The 14,139-nt window shown below is 30.6% G+C and overlaps 1 protein-coding gene across 1 annotated transcript in view; it reads right to left on the bottom strand.

Moving 5' to 3' along the window:
* LOC113343970 overlaps positions 1–13,900 on the bottom strand; it is a 63,137-nt gene extending 49,237 nt beyond the window's left edge. Inside the window, exons 1-4 of the mRNA XM_026588039.1 lie at positions 13,699–13,900; positions 12,358–13,110; positions 11,878–11,946; positions 10,205–11,823 (exon numbers count right to left, since the gene is read on the bottom strand). Coding sequence (XP_026443824.1) covers positions 10,205–11,823; positions 11,878–11,946; positions 12,358–13,110; positions 13,699–13,900 — 2,643 coding nt within the window. The remainder of the gene's footprint in view (positions 1–10,204; positions 11,824–11,877; positions 11,947–12,357; positions 13,111–13,698) is intronic.
* Positions 13,901–14,139: the final 239 nt, after the last annotated feature.

The raw sequence follows: 14,139 nt of genomic DNA, 5'->3' as shown, positions 1-14,139 counted from the left end.
TTTTCTTGAATCAACGTACATAGAAATACAATTTTTACTAGACGTATTGCCTTAGAACATATTAATTGTAATTACAGTACATTTTTCAAACTTTTTCTGTTAAAGATGAGTTTATCTAGTTTACAATTTAGTCTCAGAAATCAATTTTCGACTTATAACGAAATGTGTAGACTTTTTTGAGTTAACGTATATAAAATTCAACATTTTTATGAACTCTTTCTTTTTGTGTTGGCTTTGTCTTTCTATTTGATTCAAGATAGATGAAATTTGTTAGGATTTGGATTAGTTCTGCATGGTCTTTCATCCTTCTTCTATTGTGAAATTTGACTTCCTTCATATTTTCTTGAATCAACGTACATAGAAATACAATTTTTACTAGACGTATTGCCTTAGAACATATTAATTGTAATTACAGTACATTTTTCAAACATTTTCTGTTAAAGATGAGTTTATCTAGTTTACAATTTAGTCTCAGAAATCAATTTTCGACTTATAACGAAATGTGTAGACTTTTTTGAGTTAACGTATATAAAATTCAACATTTTTATGAACTCTTTCTTTTTGTGTTGGCTTTGTCTTTCTATTTGATTCAAGATAGATGAAATTTGTTAGGATTTGGATTAGTTCTGCATGGTCTTTCATCCTTCTTCTATTGTGAAATTTGACTTCCTTTATATTTTCTTCAATCAACGTACATAGAAATGCAATTTTTACTAGACGTATTGCCTTGGAACATATTAATTGTAATTACAATACATTTTTCAAACTTTTTCTGTTAAAGATGAGTTTATCTAGTTTACAATTTAGTCTCAGAAATCAATTTCCGACTTATAACGAAGTGTGTAGACTTTTTTGAGTTAACGTATATTAAATTCAACATTTTTATGAACTCTTAATTTTTGTGTTGGATTTGTCTTTCTATTTGATTCAAGATAGATGAAATTTGTTAGGATTTGGATTAGTTCTGCATGGTCTTTCATCCTTCTTCTATTGTGAAATTTGACTTCCTTCATATTTTCTTGAATCAACGTACATAGAAATGCAATCTTTACTAGACGTATTGCCTTAGAACATATTTTTTGTAATTACAATACATTTTTCAAACTTTTTCTGTTAAAGATGAGTCTATCTAGTTTACAATTTAGTCTCAGAAATCAATTTCCGACTTATAACGAAATGTGTAGACTTTTTTGAGTTAATGTATATAAAATTCAACATTTTTATGAACTCTTTATTCTTTTGTTGGCTGTGTCTTTCTATTTGATTCAAGATAGATGAAATTTGTTAGGATTTGGATTAGTTCTGCATGGTCTTTCATCCTTCTTCTATTGTGAAATTTGACTTCCTTCATATTTTCTTGAATCAACGTACATAGAATTGCAATCTTTACTAGACGTATTGCCTTAGAACATATTAATTGTAATTACAATACATTTTTCAAACTTTTTCTGTTATAGATGAGTCTATCTAGTTTACAATTTAGTCTCAGAAATCAATTTCCGACTTATAACGAAATGTGTAGACTTTTTTGAGTTAATGTATATAAAATTCAACATTTTTATGAACTCTTTCTTTTTGTGTTGGCTTTGTCTTTCTATTTGATTCAAGATAAATGAAATTTGTTGGGATTTGGATTAGTTCTGCATGGTCTTTCATCCTTCTTCTATTGTGAAATTTGACTTCCTTCATATTTTCTTGAATCAACGTAAATAGAATTGCAATTTTTACTAGACGTATTGCCTTAGAACATATTGATTGTAATTACAATACATTTTTCAAACTTTTTCTGTTAAAGATGAGTTTATCTAGTTTACAATTTAGTCTCAGAAATCAATTTCCGACTTATAACGAAGTGTGTAGACTTTTTTGAGTTAACGTATATTAAATTCAACATTTTTATGAACTCTTTCTTTTTGTGTTGGATTTGTCTTTCTATTTGATTCAAGATAGATGAAATTTGTTAGGATTTGGATTAGTTCTGCATGGTCTTTCATCCTTCTTCTATTGTGAAATTTGACTTCCTCCATATTTTCTTGAATCAACGTAAATAGAATTGCAATTTTTACTAGACGTATTTCCTTAGAACATATTGATTGTAATTACAATACATTTTTCAAACTTTTTCTGTTTAAGTTGAGTCTATCTAGTTTACAATTTAGTCTCAGAAATCAATTTCCGACTTATAACGAAGTGTGTAGACTTTTTTGAGTTAACGTATATTAAATTCAACATTTTTATGAACTCTTAATTTTTGTGTTGGATTTGTCTTTCTATTTGATTCAAGATAGATGAAATTTGTTAGGATTTGGATTAGTTCTGCATGGTCTTTCATCCTTCTTCTATTGTGAAATTTGACTTCCTTCATATTTTCTTGAATCAACGTACATAGAAATGCAATCTTTACTAGACGTATTGCCTTAGAACATATTAATTGTAATTACAATATATTTTTCAAACTTTTTTTGTTAAAAATGAGTTTATCTAGTTTACAATTTAGTCTCAGAAATCAATTTCCGACTTATAACGAAGTGTGTAGACTTTTTTGAGTTAACGTATATTAAATTCAACATTTTTATGAACTCTTTCTTTTTGTGTTGGATTTGTCTTTCTATTTGATTCAAGATAGATGAAATTTGTTAGGATTTGGATTAGTTCTGCATGGTCTTTCATCCTTCTTCTATTGTGAAATTTGACTTCCTCCATATTTTCTTGAATCAACGTAAATAGAATTGCAATTTTTACTAGACGTATTTCCTTAGAACATATTGATTGTAATTACAATACATTTTTCAAACTTTTTCTGTTAAAGTTGAGTCTATCTAGTTTACAATTTAGTCTCAGAAATCAATTTCCGACTTATAACGAAGTGTGTAGACTTTTTTGAGTTAACGTATATTAAATTCAACATCTTTATGAACTCTTAATTTTTGTGTTGGATTTGTCTTTCTATTTGATTCAAGATAGATGAAATTTGTTAGGATTTGGATTAGTTCTGCATGGTCTTTCATCCTTCTTCTATTGTGAAATTTGACTTCCTTCATATTTTCTTGAATCAACGTACATAGAAATGCAATTTTTACTAGACGTATTGCCTTAGAACATATTAATTGTAATTACAATACATTTTACAAACTTTTTCTGTTAATGATGAGTTTATCTAGTTTACAATTTAGTTTCAGAAATCAATTTCCGACTTATAACAAAATGTGTAGACTTTTTTGAGTTAACGCATATAAAATTCAACATTTTTATGAACTCTTTCTTTTTGTGTTGGCTTTGTCTTTCTATTTGATTCAAGATAGATGAAATTTGTTAGGATTTGGATTAGTTCTGCATGGTCTTTCATCCTTCTTCTATTGTGAAATTTGACTTCCTTCATATTTTCTTGAATCAACGTACATAGAAATGCAGATTTTACTAGACGTATTGCCTTAGAACATATTAATTGTAATTACAATACATTTTACAAACTTTTTCTATTAATGATGAGTTTATCTAGTTTACAATTTAGTCTCAGAAATCAATTTTCGAATTATAACGAAATGTGTAGACTTTTTTGAGTTAACGTATATAAAATTCAACATTTTTATGAACTCTTTCTTTTTGTGTTGGCTTTGTCTTTCTATTTGATTCAAGATAGATGAAATATGTTAGGATTTGGATTAGTTCTGCATGGTCTTTCATCCTTCTTCTATTGTGAAATTTGACTTCCTTCATATTTTCTTGAATCAATGTACATAGAAATGCAATTTTTACTAGACGTATTGCCTTAGAACATATTAATTGTAATTACAATACATTTTCAAACTTTTTTGGTTAAAGATGAGTTTATCTAGTTTACAATTTAGTCTCAGAAATCAATTTTTGACTTATAACGAAATGTGTAGACTTTTTTGAGTTAACGCATATAAAATTCAACATTTTTATGAACTCTTTCTTTTTGTGTTGGCTTTGTCTTTCTATTTGATTCAAGATAGATGAAATTTGTTAGGATTTGGATTAGTTCTGCATGGTCTTTCATCCTTCTTCTATTGTGAAATTTGACTTCCTTCATATTTTCTTGAATCAACGTACATAGAAATGCAATTTTTACTAGACATATTGCCTTAGAACACGTTAATTGGAATTACAATACATTTTTCAAATTTTTTCTGTTAAAGATGAGTTTATCTATTTTACACTTTAGTCTCAGAAATCAATTTCCGACTTATAACGAAATGTGTAGACTTTTTGAGTTAACGTATATAAAATTCAGCATTTTAATGAACCCTTTCTTTTTATATTGGCTTTGTTTTTCTATTTGATTCAAGATAGATGAAATTTATTAGGATTTGGATTAGTTCTGTATGGTCTTTCATCTTTCTTCTATTGTGAAATTTGACTTCCTTCATATTTTCTTGAATCAACGTACATAGAAATGCAATTTTTACTAGACATATTGCCTTAGAACACGTTAATAGGAATTACAATACATTTTTCAAATTTTTTCTGTTAAAGATGAGTTTATCTAGTTTACAATTTAGTCTCAGAAATCAATTTCCGACTTATAACGAAATGTGTAGACTTTTTTGAGTTAACGTATATAAAATTCAGCATTTTAATGAACTCTTTCTTTTTGTGTTAACTTTGTCTTTCTATTTGATTCAAGATAGATGAAATTTGTTAGGATTTGGATTAGTTCTGCATGGTCTTTCATCCTTCTTCTATTGTGAAATTTGACTTCCTTCATATTTTCTTGAATCAACGTACATAGAAATGCAATTTTTACTAGACGTATTGCCTTAGAACATATTAATTGTAATTACAATACATTTATCAAACTTTTTCTATTAAAGATGAGTTTATCTAGTTTAAAATTTAGTCTCAGAAATCAATTTCCGACTAATAACGAAGTGTGTAGAATATTTCGAGTTAACGTATATAAAATTCAACATTTTTATGAACTCTTTCATTTTGTGTTAACTTTGTCTTTCTATTTGATTCAAGATAGATGAAATTTGTTAGGATTTGGATTAGTTCTGCATGGTCTTTCATCCTTCTTCTATTGTGAAATTTGACTTCCTTCATATTTTCTTGAATCAACGTACATAGAAATGCAATTTTTACTAGACATATTGCCTTAGAACACGTTAATTGGAATTACAATACATTTTTCAATTTTTTTCTGTTAAAGATGAGTTTATCTAGTTTACACTTTAGTCTCAGAAATCAATTTCCGACTTATAACGAAATGTGTAGACTTTTTTGAGTTAACGTATATAAAATTCAACATTTTATGAACTCTTTCTTCTTGTGTTAACTTTGTCTTTCTATTTGATTCAAGATAGATGAAATTTGTTAGGATTTGGATTAGTTCTGCATGGTCTTTCATCCTTCTTCTATTGTGAAATTTGACTTCCTTCATATTTTCTTGAATCAACGTACATAGAAATGCAATTTTTACTAGACATATTGCCTTAGAACACGTTAATTGGAATTACAATACATTTTTCAAATTTTTTCTGTTGAAGATGAGTTTATATAGTTTACACTTTAGTCTCAGAAATCAATTTCCGACTTATAATGAAATGTGTAGACTTTTTTGAGTTAACGTACATAAAATTCAGCATTTTGATGAACTCTTTCTTTCTATATTGGCTTTGTCTTTCTATTTGATTCAAGATAGATGAAATTTGTTAGGATTTGGATTAGTTCTGCATGGTCTTTCATCTTTCTTCTATTGTGAAATTTGACTTCCTTAATATTTTCTTGAATCAACGTACATAGAAATGCAATTTTTACTAGACGTATTGCCTTAGAACATATTAATTGTAATTACAACACATTTTTCAAACTTTTTCTGTTAAAGATGTGTTTATCTAGTTTACAATTTAGTCTCAGAAATCAATTTTCGACTTATAACGAAATGTGTAGACTTTTTTGAGTTAACGTATATAAAATTCAGCATTTTAATGAACTCTTTCTTTTTATATTGGCTTTGTCTTTCTATTTGATTCAAGATAGATGAAATTTGTTAGGATTTGGATTAGTTCTGCATGGTCTTTCATCTTTCTTCTATTGTGAAATTTGACTTCCTTCATATTTTCTTGAATCAACGTACATGGAAATGCAATTTTTACTAGACGTATTGCCTTAGACCATATTAATTGTAATTACAATACATTTTTCAAACTTTTTCTGTTAAAGATGAGTTTATCTAGTTTACAATTTAGTCTCAGAAATCAATTTCCGACTTATAACGAAATGTGTAGACTTTTTCGAGTTAACGTATATAAAATTCAACATTTTTATGAACTCTTTCTTCTTGTGTTGGCTTTGTTTTCTATTTGATTCAAGATAGATGAAATTTGTTAGGATTTGGATTAGTTCTGCATGGTCTTTCATCCTTCTTCTATTGTGAAATTTGACTTCCTTCATATTTTCTTGAATCAACGTACATCGAAATGCAATTTTTACTAGACGTATTGCCGTAGAACATATTATTTGTAATAACAATACATTTTTCAAACTTTTTCTGTTAAAGATGAGTTTATCTAGTTTAAAATTTAGTCTCAGAAATCAATTTCCGACTTATAACGAAATGTGTAGACTTTTTTGAGTTAACGTAAATAAAATTCAGCATTTTAATGAACTCTTTCTTTTTATATTGGCTTTGTCTTTCTATTTGATTCAAGATAGATGAAATTCGTTAGGATTTGGATTAGTTCTGCAAGGTATTTCATCTTTCTTCTATTGTGAAATTTGACTTCCTTCATAGTTTCTTGAATCAACGTACATAGAAATGCAATTTTTACTAGACGTATTGCCTTAGAACATATTAATTATAATTACAATACATTTTTCAAACTTTTTCTATTAAAGATGAGTTTATCTAGTTTACAATTTAGTCTCAGAAATCAATTTCCGACTAATAACGAAGTGTGTAAAAGTTTTCGAGTTAACGTATATAAAATTTAACATTTTTATGAACTCTTTCTTTTTGTGTTAACTTTGTCTTTCTATTTGATTCAAGATAGATGAAATTTGTTAGGATTTGGATTAGTTCTGCATGGTCTTTCATCCTTCTTCTATTGTGAAATTTGACTTCCTTCATATTTTCTTGAATCAACGTACATAGAAATGCAATTTTTACTAGACATATTGCCTTAGAACACGTTAATTGGAATTACAATACATTTTTCAAATTTTTTCTGTTAAAGATGAGTTTATCTAGTTTACAATTTAGTCTCAGAAATCAATTTCCGACTTATAACGAAATGTGTAGACTTTTTTTGAGTTAACGTATATAAAATTCAGCATTTTAATGAACTCTTTCTTTTTGTGTTAACTTTGTCTTTCTATTTGATTCAAGATAGATGAAATTTGTTAGGATTTGGATTAGTTCTGCATGGTCTTTCATCCTTCTTCTATTGTGAAATTTGACTTCCTTCATATTTTCTTGAATCAACGTACATAGAAATGCAATTTTTACTAGACGTATTGCCTTAGAACATATTAATTGTAATTACAATACATTTTTCAAACTTTTTCTGCTAAAGATGAGTTTATCTAGTTTACAATTTTGTCTCAGAAATCAATTTCCGACTTATAACGAAATGTGTAGACTTTTTTGAGTTAACGTATATAAAATTCAACATTTTTATGAACTCTTTCTTTTTGTGTTGGCTTTGTCTTTCTATTTGATTCAAGATAGATGAAATTTGTTAGGATTTGGATTAGTTCTGCATGGTCTTTCATCCTTCTTCTATTGTGAAATTTGACTTCCTTCATATTTTCTTGAATCAACGTACATAGAAATGCAATTTTTACTAGACGTATTGCGTTAGAACATATTAATTGTATTTACAATACATTTTTCAAACTTTTTCTGTTAAAGATGAGTTTATCTAGTTTACAATTTAGTCTGAGAAATCAATTTCCGACTTATAACGAAATGTGTAGACTTTTTTGAGTTAACGTATATAAAATTCAACATTTTTATGAACTCTTTCTTTTTGTGTTGGCTTTGTCTTTCTATTTGATTCAAGATAGATGAAATTTGTTAGGATTTGGATTAGTTCTGCATGGTCTTTTATCCTTCTTCTATTGTGAAATTTAACTTCCTTCATATTTTCTTGAATCAACGTACATAGAAATGCAATTTTTACTAGACGCATTGCCTTAGAACATATTATTTGTGATTACAATACATTTTTAAAACTTTTTCTGTTAAAGATGAGTTTATCTAGTTTACAATTTAGTCTCAGAAATCAATTTCCGACTTATAACGAAATGTGTAGACTTTTTTGAGTTAACGTATATAAAATTCAACATTTTTATGAACTCTTTCTTTTTGTGTTGGCTTTGTCTTTCTATTTGATTCAAGATAGATGAAATTTGTTAGGATTTGGATTAGTTCTGCATGGTCTTTCATCCTTCTTCTATTGTGAAAGTTGACTTCCTTCATATTTTCTTGAATCAACGTACATAGAAATGCAATTTTTACTAGACGTATTGCCTAAGAACATTTAATTGTAATTACAATACATTTTTCAAACTTTTTCTGTTAAAGATGAGTTTATCTAGTTTACAATTTAGTCTCAGAAATCAATTGCGACTTATAACGAAATGTGTAGACTTTTTTGAGTTAACGTATATAAAATTCAACATTTTTATGAACTCTTTCTTTTTGTGTTGGCTTTGTCTTTCTATTTGATTCAAGATAGATGAAATTTGTTAGGATTTGGATTAGTTCTGCATGGTCTTTCATCCTTCTTCTATTGTGACAGTTGACTTCCTTCATATATTCTTGAATCAACGTACATAGAAATGCAATTTTTACTAGACGTATTGCCTTAGACCATATTAATTGTAATTACAATACATTTTCAAACATTTTTTTGTTAAAGATGACTTTATCTAGTTTACAATTTAATCTTAGAAATCAATTTCCAACTTATAACGAAATGTGTAGACTTTTTTAGTTAACATATATCAAACTCAACATTTTTATGAACTCTTTCTTTTTGTGTTGGCTTTGTCTTTCTATTTGATTCAAGATAGATGAAATTTGTTAGGATTTGGATTAGTTCTGCATGGTCTTTCATCCTTCTTCTATTGTGAAATTTGACTTCCTTCATATTTTCTTGAATCAACGTACATAGAAATACAATTTTTACTAGACGTATTGCCTTAGAACATATTAATTGTAATTACAATACAGTTTCAAACTTTTTCTGTTAAAGATGAGTTTATCTAGTTTACAATTTAGTCTCAGAAATCAACTTCCGACTTATAACGAAGAGTGTAGACTTTTTTGAGTTAACGTATAAAAAATCTAACATTTTTATGAATTCTTTATTTTTGTATTGGCTTTGTCTTTCAATTTGATTCAAATAGATGAAATTTGTTGGAATTTTGATTAGTTCTGCATGGTCTTTCATCCTTCTTCTATGGTGAAATTTGGATTCCTTCATATTTTCTTGAATTAACGTACATAGAAATGCAATTTTTACTAGACGTAATTCCTTAGAAAATATAATTTGTGATTAAAATATATTTTTCAAACTTTTTCTGTTAAAGATGAGTTTATCTAGCTTACAATTTAGTCTCAGAAATCAATTTGCGACTTATACCGAAGTTTGTAGACTTTTTTGAGTTAACGTATAAAAAATTCAACATTTTTATGAACTCTTTATTTTTGTAATGGCTTTGTCTTTCAATTTGATTCTTTTTTTTTTGCTAAATCCATGTTGTATTAATGAATAACCAATATGTACAAAGTGTTCATAAGAAAAGAGATCATAAGACCCCAAAAACTTACAAACTACTTGAATCTGAAATAAACAACATTAGGAAATTCTAAAGACAAAAGGAAATCAGGCCTTTCATCATAATTTAAACCTTCACCATTACGAAGATAACATCCCCTTTTAGCCATCTTGTCTGCTGCAAAATTAGCCTCACGATAAGTATGAACAAAACGAATAGAGTCATAATTGTTTTGTATTCTTCTCCATCTGTGCTTGACAAACCAAGGAAGATTTGTACCCGTCAATGTCTTAATTGTGCCCATTGAATCAGAACGTACAACCACTTTTTTAACATTCCACTTCATAGCCCACTCCAAACCAACAATAATACCATAAAGTTCAGCTAAGAAATTAGTAGTAGAACCCAAACCAATACTCATAGCACCCAAAAAATTACAATCAGCATCACGAACAACAACACCAGCTCCAGCTATACCCGGATTTCCTTTGGCTGCTCCATCACAACATAATAAAATTTCATCCCTATTTGGCGGACTCCAAAAGCACTCAATTGGCTGAACCTGCTTAACCTTCCTATGCATCACACGGAAAAAGTTCAAAAGATCCAAGTCCGTTGTAGTATTATGCATGAAACCCTTCAAACGACCAGCGTATTCATTAATCAAATAGAACACTCTCTTCTTAAAAAAATGAATGCTAACAGAAGAATTCTGAAAACATGCCATATTTCTTGTTTGCCATAATTCCGAGCGAATCACCAAAATAGCTAAAAGCCATAAATCTTTGACAATTCTACTTCTACCCTTTGCTGATTTATATGAATTCACAATATCATAATAAGGTGTTAGATTAAACAAACCTGAACACCACTGCCAAATTTGAGTTGCAAACGTACAACTCCAAATAATATGCTCCAAAGATTCTTCCTCCATGTTGCACAAGTAACATTTGTTGGCCATTTCAACTTTGAATCTACTCCTGATCTTGTCTTGAGTTGCACAAACCTCACGACATATCTTCCAATTCTGAGCAGCCAATTTGGGATGAACTTCTTTCCTCCACAAAAGACCATAAATTGCTGATTTTGGATACGCCTTTCTAATGATATTCTTTGCTGAAGAGACTGAAAAGTGGCCATTCATCTCCGGCATCCAAACTCTACAATCATTCCCTCCTTGTATCAAAGGCAAATTTGTAAGATCCACACCCGCACGGACCAAATTCTGAATATGATCTCCCTGCAGCATCCAAGCATTATTAACAATAATATCACTGACCTTGACATTTCTGTCCAAGTCAGTTTCATTAAGCATATCAGCAATACACTCATTACCATACCAAACATCAAAATAAAGAGATGTAGACCTCCCGTCCCCAATTAGAACCTTGGTATTCTTGTCAACAATAGAATGAATCAGTTTCATGCCCGGCAAAATAGAAGAATTTACCCCATAAAGCTTTATACTACCCTGCTTAGTAGTAAATTTCGCCCATAAGAAACGAGCCCATTTCTTGTTAGAAGAACGAATACTCCACCATAGCTTCATAAGAAGAGCCTTATTAGTAACAACCATGCTGGTTATACCAAGACCCCCTTCCTTCAACGGACAGCAAACCTTTGGATATCCAACAACAAATTTCCTTGCAACATCAGCATCACCCGACCAAAGAAAATTACGAATAACTCTTTCAGCCTGTTGAACAAATTTCCTAGGCCATTTGTACACCGCCATGTTATGAATAGCATAACTCGCTATCACTGAATTGATAAGAACAACTCTATCTTGAAAAGAAAGTAACTTACCTTTCCAAACTGAAAGTTGGTTCTTAATTTTCTCTATCACATTACAAATGTGACGATACTTAACTGCTCCAGGCATAATTTGAACTCCCAAATACCTGTCCGGAAAAGTAGTAACTTCCATACCCAGTAAATTAGTGATAGTCCCACAGCGACTCAAAGAACCACCACCATAATAAATCTTACTCTTTTGACGACAGACAGTTTGGCCCGAGGCACTTTGGTATTTACCAAGCAAAGCAAGAAGATTATGCAGACTCTTCATATTGCCTTTACAAAAAATCATAATGTCATCAGCAAAGAAAAGATGTGTGGGAGAAATACCTCTTTTGGAAAGCATAGGCGTCATCATCTTCTCAGCAAACAACTTTGTAAGATTTCTACTAAGAACATCTTCAACCAGAACAAAAATAAGAGGAGATAAAGGATCACCTTGCCGAAGACCTCTATTGATTTTGAAGAATCCCTCTGGACTTCCATTAAGAAGAATAGAAATCCTTGCTGAGTTAAGAATAACCAAAATCCAAGAACACCAATTTTGAGAGAAACCATACCTTCGAAAAACCTCTAAAACAAATGACCAACTAACCGTGTCAAAAGCTTGAGTAATATCCAGTTTCAACCCCAAATTGCCATCCTTACGTTTGGTTTTCAGATCATTGATCATCTCCGACGCCACAGTAATGTTTTCATGAATGTTCCTCCCCTTCATGAAAGCAACTTGTTCTTCTGAAACCAAATTATCAAGAACACTCCCTAGTCTTGTAGCTAATATCTTAGTAAAAATTTTAAAGAAAAAATTACTAAGACCAATAGGCCGAAAGCTTCGAAGAGTGTTGGCTCCTCTAACCTTGGCAAGAAGAATAATAAGACTAGAATTAGCACCATGAGGAATGATTTGCCGTTGCCAACAGTACGTGATAGCTCTGACAAGGTCATATTGCACCACGTCCCAACAATGCCTATAAAAACAACCAGAGAAACCATCTGGCCCTGGCGCACTATCCGCACCCAAATCAAAAACAGCATTCTTAATCTCCTCCATAGTAGGAATTTCATCCATTCTCTGACTATCCTCCACCGAGATGATGTTATGATCATAATTAAAAAGCTCCTCATCAATAGGCAACTCATCACCATTAAACTTTGACTCAAAAAAAGAAATCGTATAGTCTCTAATTTGATTACAATCAGTAATAACGACCCCATTATCATCCACCAACTCCGAAATCATATTACTACTCCTGCGCATTCTGATATTAGCATGAAAGAAAGAAGTATTACTAGCTCCCTCCAAAAGCCATTTATTACGTGACTTTTGCTTTAGCATAGTAACATGATGAGATCGAATTTCCTGAAGAATAACTGAAGCCTCCTTGGCAGAATTCAGCTTAGTTATATCCTCTGGATCCTCATCCGAAATACGAAGAGCCACTTCCATAGTCAATTCAGCTTGTTTTAGCTTAGCAAAAATATTGCCAAATACATGTAAATTCCAATCCTTCATAGCAACTTTTAACCTCTTGAGCTTGAAAGGAAAAATAGAAGCAGGAGATCCTGTAACCGGTGCATTCCAACAATCACTTACCATTCTCATGAAATCAGAATGAGCAAACCACATCTTCTGAACTCTAAAAGGAGCTCTCTTCGGTCTAGTATTAACAAAAGGAAAGCCAATAAGAGTAGAATGGTCGGAAACTTCACGGGGAAGAGCTTTACACCTCCAATTCTCATACTTAATGAGCCATGCCTCATTAATCAAAGCTCTATCCAGCTTACAAAGGATTCTATGAACACCATATTTCCTATTAGACCAGGTGAATTTAGAACCCAAAAAATCAGCTTCAAAAAGATTATTATCATCCATCCAATCACTAAACTCATTGATGACTGAAGTACGTGGTTGATTGCCTCCTTTTTTCTCCTCATTACGAAGAACACAATTAAAATCACCCATAACCAACCAAGGAGTATTAATATCAACTGAGGAAAGTTGTTGCCACAAACTTCTTCTCGTGACTTGAAAACAGCTAGCATGAACAAAGGAAACCAACACCCCCTCTGTTGCAATGGTAATAGCTTGTCTACTAGTATTCATAACTACAGGCGTAGCTATGTCAATGGACCAAAAAATCCATATGTTACCTTTAGACGAATCAACAACATTATGAATAACTTCCTTCTTATAACCAGCCACATATAATTTGTGTAAGAAACGCAAGGTACAATGCACCTTAGGTTCAGCTAGACAGAAAATATCTGGCTTAAAATCAAGAATTAACTCTCTTAACTTATTTTTGGCTGCATCCCGTGCAATGCCATTAATGTTCCAATAGAGAACACGCATTAAAAACCAGATTTAGAGACCTTACCAACTATAGAAGCAACTCCAGAGTTCACTCCTGGTGAACCTCCTTGTTCAACACCAACACGGACATTAGAGTCCTGAAGAGAAGCGGATTCAGAAATTGGTTCCAAAGAAGTATTCCTACCAGCTGTAGTATTCACAATCTTATGCATGGATAGCATGCGTATTCTCTTTACTTCTTGTTCAGCCCTAAACTTTGCATCAGCTGTGCTTTCCTC

Source organism: Papaver somniferum, unplaced genomic scaffold (genome assembly GCF_003573695.1).
Source record: "Papaver somniferum cultivar HN1 unplaced genomic scaffold, ASM357369v1 unplaced-scaffold_70, whole genome shotgun sequence".
Taxonomy (NCBI): domain Eukaryota; kingdom Viridiplantae; phylum Streptophyta; class Magnoliopsida; order Ranunculales; family Papaveraceae; genus Papaver; species Papaver somniferum.
The sequence above is the reverse complement of the archived record's forward strand: the minus strand, read 5'-3'. Positions and strand labels throughout refer to the sequence as shown.